The sequence below is a fragment of the Vigna angularis genome, chromosome 5, assembly GCF_016808095.1.
Source record: "Vigna angularis cultivar LongXiaoDou No.4 chromosome 5, ASM1680809v1, whole genome shotgun sequence".
Classification (NCBI taxonomy): domain Eukaryota; kingdom Viridiplantae; phylum Streptophyta; class Magnoliopsida; order Fabales; family Fabaceae; genus Vigna; species Vigna angularis.
Window position 1 is genome coordinate 37,588,572 of NC_068974.1, and position 11,379 is coordinate 37,599,950.

General features: G+C 32.8%; 1 protein-coding gene across 2 annotated transcripts; it reads right to left on the bottom strand.

Moving 5' to 3' along the window:
* Positions 1–7,699: 7,699 nt before the first annotated feature.
* LOC108338882 (protein RER1B) lies at positions 7,700–10,633 on the bottom strand. Of its 2 annotated transcripts, none has more exons than XM_017575941.2 (4): positions 10,474–10,633; positions 9,697–10,058; positions 8,360–8,540; positions 7,700–8,212 (listed from the first exon to the last, which is right to left on the bottom strand). In XM_017575941.2, the coding sequence occupies exons 2-4, from the start codon at positions 10,044–10,046 to the stop codon at positions 8,159–8,161; spliced, it is 585 nt and encodes a 194-aa protein (XP_017431430.1). In that variant the 5' UTR covers positions 10,047–10,058; positions 10,474–10,633; the 3' UTR covers positions 7,700–8,158. The 2 variants fall into 2 exon arrangements, with proteins under 2 accessions (XP_017431430.1, XP_052734411.1); XM_052878451.1 differs by lacking the exon at positions 10,474–10,633 and adding an exon at positions 10,312–10,448.
* Between the last annotated feature and the right edge of the window lie 746 nt (positions 10,634–11,379).

Sequence of the window (11,379 nt, forward strand, 5' to 3'; positions counted from 1 at the left end):
ATATTTTTTTCTTTGTTTTGAATGCAGTAGACGTTACCTAGTTTGTGTCTATCCTTGTAAAATGAAAATATCTTGGCAATCAGAAAATAACATATTTATTTTTATAGTTCATTCATATACCAATAAACATAGACACAACCTCTAAAAGACCATTGTATTAACTAATAACTATCATTACTTAATCACTTATGTCTCTTTATGGTTGTAATTATAATTTAGAAAAATATATATAATTTTATAAGAACGATGTTAAAAAATTATATAATGTTTATTTTAAAAAATGAAAAAGTATTTAATTATTTAAAAAAATGTTCAATGACTAATTTTATTAAATATCTAAATTCTTTTTTATGTATCAAATGTAACATCCAAAAATACAGTATAAATCATACCATAGAATATTCACATATTAACAATATTAGAGTTCAGTTATGAAATGCAAAGGGGTACGCTCATGGCCGAACGACCTTACAAAAATACTACAGAATTTAAGCTTTATACAAATCTACAGTCTAGACCGATTGGTTCCCAACACTACGCTTATACCGATCGGTTATACAAAATAGAACCATTCCTAACGACCGAACGGTCCTATAGTTCAGCTTTCACTTCCACTTCTTTCAGAGCCTATTCCAGCAACTCTTCTCCTTCTGCTCACATCCACAGGATGATCATTGCAACTGGAACAGACAACCGAACGACAATACAGACAAGACGGGAAATAGGGTAAGCTTATGTAATTTAATTAATTCAGTAAAACATATATTTCACATAAATCTGATATACATCAATAAGGCAATCATGCAATCATACAATCATACACTTCCAATCAAAATTATACGTCAAAGCATGCAATGACCGATCACTTGACTCTAACTGTCTGGACTGTATGAATTCTGTGTAGCTACGACGTTTTTGCACCCGGGTGATGTAATAGCTGAGATACTCTCAACAGCTGCCACCCAAGGTTAGTCTGTTCCGCCCAAATTCACCTTATGGTCTAGGACCTCCTGCCATTCCCACACATGAGTTACTCTTCTCTATGTGAGAATGAGCAATCACGGAATATCAGGATAAACGTCAGCTAAGCTTTGTTCATATTCATATTCTACCATTCAATAATCACTCATGAGATATTCCTCCCTAGAATACTCTTTCATTTCCAAATTACTCAATTCATATCATTCTTCAACATCGTCATACTTAACTATCAATTCCATCAAACAGAATGACAAACTAAAATACTAATCATGAACAAGACCGAATGGAATAACACTCATTGGTATCTAACCTGACCGAACGTTTTGAATACTTTCTAGACTAACACAGCTGAACACTTAGTGTAAGACCGAGCGATCTTCCACTTATACACAGAACAGGACCGAACGGTCCATTCTAGAGACTCATCGTGAGCCGAATACTCGTGATAATAATTGAGCGTTTACTTGTTATTCAACAGTTACTACATAACAGTATTTTACTGGACAAAACTTCTAAGAATGTATCGAATACTAAAGAATACATATAATTTAGACTTAACCGAAAATCATAATAACTTTTGATGGAACCTGATAACTTAAACCGAACCCTACAAGCTTTAACCAAATAATATTGACTTGGACCGAACACTCTTACTTCAAATATAGTACACAATGGAGTATAATAAAAATACCGAGCGCTTGGTTTAAGACCAACAACTACTGGAATCGAACACTTGGTTCAAGATCGAGCACTACTAAACTTTATATCAAAATGAAGGAATATATATACAATTACACAACACTTATTTTCAATGAAGGATAAAATAACATCTACAACTTTAAGTATTATAGAATATATTAACTAACTGATTAAGAAACGTAAAGAGGAAACTAAACTTAGACCGAACGCTTACTTACAAGTATACTAAAAGAAAATTGATCGGTCATTAACTGAAATTCTCCGCAAAAGAAGAATCCAGTTCAGACTGAATACCCAAGGATAAACCGAACGGTCAATAATGACTCTCGGTTACAGTTTACAGAATTCTGCAGATTATTGTAGAATCACAATCAAACTATATTCCTATCCAAATTGTGCCTTTTCCTCAATCAACCATACATCCAAACAAACATGCAGTATTACAACATCAACCCACTCATCAAACATAACATAATTCCATCCAGTACACAATCATAAAACGAGAATTATAATTAAATTACAAGCTTCCCTTACCTCGGAACCCAGAGAATGCTAAGCTTTCACAATATTGACTATATCCCAACTAACTGCTACGGCTTCCTACAAGATTCTGATAGGTGCAGAAGAACCAACCATGGAATCAAAGATAGAAAACAGTTTCAGAGATGAGCTTGATGAATGCATACAAGACCAAACAGTACTTTGCATGTGACATGAATGCATGGACCATAAAAGACGACGAGATTGAACTTACCACTTCAAAACCGCAACTTGATCGGTCTAAACGAAAGTCCTTGACGCCAGGAGAGTTCAAACGTTGCCTGAATGGTGATCGAAAGAAGAAAAAGATGAGAATTCTTAGAGAGAAGATGGAGGAATCTAGAGAGAAGGAGGAGAAAATGAAGATCAGCAGTTTGGAAAAGAAGGGTGCATGCAAAAAGTGAGACCGAATTTCAAAATTTCAACTTATATACTTCCTGCATAAACCGATCGGTCCATTCTCCTACAGCCACCTGTCTTCTACTTTCTGAAATTCTGAACCCTTTCATTAACACCTGACTTTCACTAAGTTGAAATTTTTTTAAAGATTCTGACATCAAAGAATAAAATCGTTTAATTAAAAGATGAACCAATATATTCCTTATATGATATAAGTGCGACTACGCATGTGTATTCACAATTTTTTATGATAATAAAAAGTAATAAAATTATTACTATTTATAATTTTGTTGTAAATAGTTTTTATTTATTTTGTAATAAAATGTTAGAAAATTTAAAAAATATATAAAAAAAACAGTTAAATTTAAAGAAACAGACACTTTAAAAAAATATAAAATACAGACACAAAAATGATAAATTTCTTATATATAATATTATTTTTTATTGATGTAAAATATCTATGATACCGTAGTAGTGGGTAATTTTATTTTTTTAGTGAAATTTATATTGCAGAACTGGAGAACAGATTCTCATTCTAAGAAAAAGAATTTGTTAAAATTTATAATCAGTAAAAGAGAAGTAAATGAGTTAAACTTTTCTTTTAAAAAATTATAGTAATTTTTATCGTTTGAGTTTTATATAACACAGCTTTATTTGATTATGTCAAATATGAGATACGACAACCAAATATGTTATTTGGTATAAAGATGAGAGAAATTTTTGCTGTAATCCTTACGAAATATTTTTTCCTTGGTTTTTCTTTTTTCAAAATTTGAAATTACAACTTTTATCTTTTAACGTTTTTTTTTAAAATAGGTAAATTATAATTACTTTTCAAAATCTTAAAATGGTTTTAAAGATCTCAAATTTTAAAATGCCATGCACTAGTCAATTGATCCTTGCTCAATGTTGCTAACAAACATCACACCATAATAATTAGAATAGAAAATAATATTTTTAATTTTAGAATGATAAAAAATAAATAATTTTCTTCTTTAAAGAGACAAATAAAAGAGATTAAAAATATATTTAATTTTATCACGTGTAATGATCATGCATAAAATATTTGTGCATATAATTATAATTTATAATAAAAAAATTATTTAAATATATAAATTGTTGTAACCAAAAGTATAAAAATAAATGTTTTTAAAGATATAAATTGTATTATCAATTTTATGATACATTATCATTTATACTTCGATAAGATTACTTTTAATTAGGATGGAGAAAAAATTTATTTATGCCATACTATTTTACATTACCTCAATCTAATCCATCTAAAGTCTATTTTATTAAATATCCAATTCTCTTAAAATTTACTTTTTAAATCTCAATTTTAATTTGATCTATATTTTATATTTTTATTGGATATACATTCTTTTAAGGTTTAAACCCTCCCTTGGTCCTCTAGTTTGTATAGAAATTTCAGTTCGGTCCTCGTTTTTTCATCTGTCTCAATTGGATCATTTTTTTTGTAAAAATGAACACATTGTACCATAACCGTTAAGTAACGTGAGACGGCGTTAAATTGATATGAGCTGGAGCATAGAGAATGGGGTGATGTGTGTTGATGACTTACGAGGACTGTTTGGATTAAACAAATAGTACTGATGTGGCATAAGTACCCTTTATTATTTTTGGGATTGATTAATAAAGTTATATTATTTCCTTTTTCAAACCAGACTTTTATTTCTAATTATACTGCTAATAAATTTTAAATTTCAATTTCCTTTTTTAATTAATTTTATTAATTCTATTTCCAAACTTCCTTTTTAATTAATTTTAGAAGCATAAGCGTATTATACTTAATTCTCTGTCTTATTATTAGACATTTCAAATCTGCACAATAATGGATTATTAACAGTGGGTCATTAAGCCCAATTAGTCCAGCGCAAGCCAAGCCCAACCAAAATCCAGGGGTTCCTCGATCAGAAGAGAGTTACCAACGCCGGCCACCGCGACTCCATGGCAGCCCACACCAGCACTTTCATTGGCGCCACTCCTCATATCCCAAAACGCGCAATCAAAACCAAGCCCAATTCGAAAACTTCACAATCTCTACTCGCAAAAACAAAACGATCAAAACCACAATTCCAATCAATGAAAATCCAATTACACCAGAAATCCCTAATTTCCCAATTTCCACAAACCTCAATCCCCAAAATCGGAGAACAACAGGAACCCTAAACCCAAAGCTCAATGTCGCCGCCGCTTTCGCCAATCACGGCGTCGCTGCCCTCGCCATCTTCATGCATTCAAAATTGCGAGCTCTTCACACCGGAATCGAAACCCCCAAGATCAGAATCGAGAATGAGAACAGAAAAACCCCAAAATCCCCAACAAAACTCTATATGCAACCCCAAATCGAAAACCCTAAGCTTGCAAGAGGACCACGTGATTCGCTCGACCCGCCAGGATCACCATTGCGGTTTGCTCTGAAGGAGCCCGCCTCCACGATCCCGATGTTGTCGCGGTCACACCTACCACCACGAAGAGACGCCGCTGTGAGCCACCACAGACACCGCTTGGACAATCCCACTGTGATTAATAAAATATAACTTTATTAATCAATCCCTAATTCTGATATACCTAAACTGAATAAAGGGTACTTATGCCACATCAGCACTATTTGTTTAATCCAAACAGTCCACGTAAGTCATCAACACACATCATCCCATTCTCTATGCTCCAGCTCATATCAATTTAACGTCGTCTCACACCACTTAACGGTTATGGTACAATGTGCTCATTTTTACAAAAAATATGATCCAATTGAGACAGATGAAAAAACGAGGACCGAACTGAGATTTCTATACAAACTAGAGGACCAAGAGAGGGTTTAAACCTTCTTTTAATATAAATTTGCAAATATGGAAAACTTAAATTTTCAATTAAAATTGTTAATCTGGGTTGAAAGTCAAATAAACTAATCCAGATAGGAGATCTCGACAGATTTACCAGCTTAGATCAAATATCAAAACGAGTCCGCACAAGTCAAAGGTTGAGACAAGTTAAATTAGACCAAAAGTTGAGACAAGTTTGATCAGAGAAAATCAAGACCAACCAACCTAGCTTGAAGGTCGAGATGGTACAATTTAACCAAATATGAGACGATATGGCTTGGACCAAAAGTCGAGACGATATGACTAGGGTCAATGATCAAGATCGTTTACTTAAATCAAAATTCTAGACAAGTCAGTTCAAACCAAATGTGAAAACGACTTGGTCAGACCAAAGATCAAGACAACTCAGTCCAAACTGAATTGAGATAAATCAGTATAGACCGAAGATTGAAATGAATTTAATCAACAACACAAGTTTTATAAAAATTTATTTTAAATTAATTTTATAAAAAATAGATTTTAGATTTAAAACTTGATCCAAATATTTGGATCTGGGTTCAAAACAAAATTCCAAACTAGTTTAGTATAAAAAAGTATATGTATATCCAAAATGTGATCTAATTATTTGGATCTAGTTTTGGATGTGGATCTTGAAAAATTCAATTCATACACGTCTGCACCTTCATCTACACCTTTGTTTTCCATCTCCCCTGCACTTATTGGGAGGAAAAAGAAGAGAATAAATTTGGTGGGAGGTTTGTTCAAAAAAGTTCGTCCTGAAAGACATCATATTTCAGAAAGCTTGTTTCGAAAATGTTGTTCCAAAAAAATATGGAACACATCTCATATTCTTAAAAGTTTATTTTAAGTTCGTTCTTAAAAATCTCATGTTTAAAAAAACTTATTCTATAAAGTTCGTTCTAAAATGTATTTTATATTTTCTAAAAATGATGTTTCAAAAATTCTGGAAAGCTTCTTCTGTGGTAGAAGAGGTAATAAAAAAATCACTTTTACAAAGGATAAAACATGATTCTAGAAATCATAGGGGTGAAATTAAAAATTATGGGTGTGCAGGAGGAAAACGATGATAGCGTGTATGTTGATTGGATTAGCGGTAGGTTTGTCTAAGATTGAAAGATGCTCCCTCCACCACCACTGCCTTCTTCCAGCACCTCCTCAATTTACTTTTTTTCCAAAATTATCCTTAAGTTAATTTTTCTTTTTACTTTTAAATTAACTTTTTATATTTTTAATTAAAAACCCTAATTCTATACCCTCATTCCAGCACACACCACACCCCCCGTCTCTTCTCTTTCTTTTTTCCATTTCCGTCACCCACCACCTCCCCTCCCCTCTTCTCTTTTTCTTTTCCATTTTCCTCACACCCACCACCCTCCCTCCCCCCCCCCCCCCCCCCCTCCCCTCCTTCTCCTTCTCTTTCCCTTTTATATATATATATATATATATATATATAAATAAAATGTGTGTGCTGGTATGTGATAAAAATGAAAAATATTCATTAACTACTAAAATCTTATTAAGAAAAAGTTGTGTGTTTTACTGTATAACGTCTCATGAAAACATCGAAAAAAACTCAGCGAAAAAAACATAGAAGTAGATGACGAATATGGAGACTTAAACGGATATTCATATCCGTTTGGCTTGGCCTACGGATGTTGGATCTTTCATTTCGGTTTATTTTTTTTAACGTTTTAATTACTGTAATTCAATTTTCACTAAGGGCAATTGTGGAATGGGGTGGTGCAGGAAGAAATTTGTGATGGTGTAGGGAGCAACACCCTTTAAGATTTTGTTAGGAAAAAACCGTTTATTAATAAAATAATCACTTATTATAAATTAAGTTATAATCCATTATTTTATGTCTGAAGTTTTCCAAAAATATTACAAAAAAATACACTCAAGTTTGGATCAAAGTCTAGGTTTTTATTTTATGATTAAATAAGCTCATGCATAATTCGTATTTACAGAAAACTAATTCAAACAAGAAAAAATGTAAAACCATTTCACGGCCAAAATTCAAAGTTTACCGAACTCTTCAATCTTCTTGATAAGTTTTTGATAAGAGAGACCATATATAAAAATAGCAACAACAGCAAAAAAAAAACCCAATAGAAAATTGTTGTGCAAATTTAACAATAGTGGATCTACATGGCCATTATCAAAATGATAATTGTTCCACGAGCAATGTTCAGACCATTTCAAAAAGATGCAACTGAAAAATAAGAAGCCCGTTCATACCCATAAATAGAATTTACTTTTGAATGAAAAAAAAAAATACACAGGTAGAGATGTTGTCAAGCTGTCAATAGTTCATCTTACAACCTTATAAGACGCATGAACATAAAGGCAAATAGTTTTTCCCTGAACAGGAGAAAAATGAGTGCTATACGAAGTTTGTCTTCAAATCATGGTCTGCAACATCGCAATACAATCTAGATTTGCGATGAAATCTAAAACTGAATCAAATACTAATGTATATCCACATTGACGTTCAAAGCCCTGCTTTAGCATGTCTTCTGAATGGAACACAGATAATAGTTCTGTAACTGCATATTGGCATCCGTCATACTCTGACTACAAATTCCTTCAAATAAAAGGGAAAAATCTACCCTGGAGGTCCACAAAACCTAACTACGAAATTTGCATTTTTCAAGTTGCAACAAAAGCAAACTTCAGTCTGCACGACTGCCACTGCTACTTGCAGAGGATCTTTTGCCAGTATATTTCTGCAACACATTAAAACAAAATACGTTACTATCATTCAGGTCAATGATACAGATAAAGTAAATGTTGCTTGTGCTTGACAATATACACAAAACAAATTAAAGGGGCAAAAAGTAAAATGAAGAGAGCCAATTTAAGCGTAAGCTTACCTGCTTTCCAATGTTGAATGGTATGTATTTGTATTTGATCATGTGTGCAATTTGGCGCCTCATAGTAAGGACAAACAGAACAACCCAGTAACAGAGTAATATTGGCCAGAACACAGGAACATCAAACACAGAAAAGAAAGTCATCATAAATGCTATGCAGAAAGCCTTTGTGAAAGAATACCTGCAACCAATAACAACTCAAATCATTACGCTCATTCGGCAACCATGATTTTTTTTAAACTGTTTTTAACAGACACAGGTAGGCTTATAGCATGTTAATATCTCACTATTGTAAATGACATTCCTTGTTAGACATATGTAAAGGGATATGGATTAATGGCAGCACACTATCTCAAAAATGGATAATTAAACAAATCAACTCACGCCACCATACTCATCTATGAAGTTACTCCAGTTATACAATATCAATCATCAATTAGCCAGGTTTTGCTCCATATACCTCAAATTTCAAAAGGGGCAAGGGGATATTCACATATTTTGTTAAGCAATAATAGTTCCCTGATAAAATTTAGTCATTTGGATTTTTAAAACTAAATCTTTGACTAAGCATGAAATTTGTCAGGACAAACAGTCATGTGTTTCAAAAGATGCAAGTGATTATTGACACAGAGAATTTCGGTAATGGCAATCAAATTAATTGAAGAAGCACAGCCAAATTGTATGATTCATCATGCAACAGATATGGTAAAAAGTGTTCAATATGACTGATAAAACCAGGAAAATAAGTAAGACATGAAAGATAAACAACAGTTTGTTCAATAGAGAATAATATAAATAGAAAATTTATTATTCATGTAACATTTTAAAAAGATAAAATATTGTTCCTATGCAATTATCAGCTTCTGTATGCAATGCTAATGACTAAAAGCTTGGAGCAAAATGTCTGTGGCAATTAACTCATACTATAGAGAAACATTTTCATCATAGCTATCACCTCTGTAAAGCTTACACTACCTCTATAAAGCTTATTAGCGTCAAATGAAATACAGAAATGACTCAGAGTCATATTCAGGTAACCGAAATGACAAATGAACATTACAAAAATTACAAGTCAATTTTCAATGAAAAAGAAAGACAAAAGTACGAACAAATATAGAGGCATTGAAGCATCAGGTAGGCAAATACAACGAAGGAGTTCATATCAAACTATTAACATGAACCTCACATTTGATCCAAGTTTAGCTTCAAAATTATTAAAGCAGGTTTTGCGTCAGCATAAGATAATGTTCGTGTTTTTATATGTATGACAATGCTCATGCTGTGTTAAATGTTAACAACCATACTATACCACCCACACAACAAAATTCCTAAATTACCAGAACTTAAACTCAGGCAGTCGGCGAATGAACGGTTTGAACTCGTCAGAACCTTTAGTCGGCAGCAAAGGCCCATCAGAAGGCTCCATTTCAGGATCGACCAACGGTGACAGAAACCCAATCAACAGATTCAGCAGGTAGATGCCCAATCCATAAGACACGATGTAAAATCCCTGGACATAAAAAACCCGCAAAACAAAGATCGACACAATAACCAAACTCCCAATCCATCTATACGTGGCGTGTGGCGTGGATTTATCCAGATAATATTGAAATAGCTTCGCAAATTCCTGCCACTTTTGGTTCACGGGTGCAGCAGCCGAGGCACTGCTGCCTCCAGTTCCTTCCATTCAACTCACAATCTGCAAACAAAAAGCCATACACGAGACTTACAAACAACCAATTCATTCCAAATCTGACAAAAATATAAACATAAAATAAAGGTGCACGCTATCTAATTTCTTGCACAAGCAGACACACGCCAATTAAACGACACTAAATTTACTTGCATAACGAGAAATGTGTAGTTTATAAATCAGAGGTTCACATTCTAATAATCGTAACGTTTAGTTTACATAGATTCCGATTAGAGGAATTAAAGGAGAGAAAACATGCGTCGTTTTCATAGTTGGAATCAATATCTAGTGTTCTGGTGGCGGTATTTGAAGAATCTGAAAACCCTAAAATTTTGGAGGATGGAAATGGAAACTGCGAAAGATAATTGAAATATGGCGAAAGAGTGAGAGAAGCGAAATGCATCGAAGAATTGGAGCTGACCTGCGAGGACAATTTAGATCTCCAACACGAATCGAAGAGAGGATTGAATTGATGGATGACGAAACCCGCGCTTTGCAGATCTACAACGCGATTCCAATTTGGGCCAGAAGTTTTAGTTTTTTCTATTTTTATTTATTTTCCTCCTATTGTCGTTTTTAGACTTTTATATATATATATTTTTATTATTATTTTGGGAAGAAAATCGTTAGCCGAATCTTAAACGGCATATCTGGTTTCAAGGGATTTTATTTTACTTTTTTTTTTATCTGAAACGAAGGGCTCGTTGCTATTCGTCTGTGATGTGATCATAAAGAAACGAGCTGAGGAGGTTAGCATCCTTGAAGGGCGTGCAACGTGATGTGTTGTTTAACTTAATGCTGTAAATTTTATACTATTTCATTTAAGATTATTCAACCTCACCTCACATTGATGATTTATTAATGCAAATTTTCAGCAATTTTTTTAGAAAAATATTAAAAAATACTTAAACGCGTAAAAAATGAAATGGTGTAAGTATTTATTCTCTCTGATCCATTATTAATAATGTCATTAATTTGAAAGATATTGAAAATGATGAATCCCATAACTCAATAAATGCAAGTCATCAAAATTCGGGTTGCCGTAGCCATGCGCTGAGTTTCTAACATTTTTTAGTTCAATGCGCTCGTGACATGTTAGTTACTGTTGTAATAACGGATAAAAAAAATTATATTAATCAAAGAAAAAAACTAATATAAATTTAATTAAGAATATTTTAATTAATGGATTACTTAAAATTTAATAAAAAATTATGTGGATAATTGGGTAGGGTTTAATAGTGTGTTATAATGTTTTTTTTCAAACTTTTTATCTGTATTTTTAAATATTGTGGTGGCGTGAATTTTGTCCCCGAAACTAAACATGAGA

Bases quoted from the DNA above. Each gene is read 5' to 3' on its own strand.
- LOC108338882 (XM_017575941.2), bottom strand. From the start codon at position 10,046: ATGGAAGGAACTGGAGGCAGCAGTGCCTCGGCTGCTGCACCCGTGAAC. The intron at 8,541-9,696 runs GTAATTTAGGAA...TATTGGTTGCAG, and splicing joins CTGCCTGAGTTTAAGTTCTG to GTATTCTTTCACAAAGGCTT. The intron at 8,213-8,359 runs GTAAGCTTACGC...AATGTGTTGCAG, and splicing joins CATTCAACATTGGAAAGCAG to AAATATACTGGCAAAAGATC.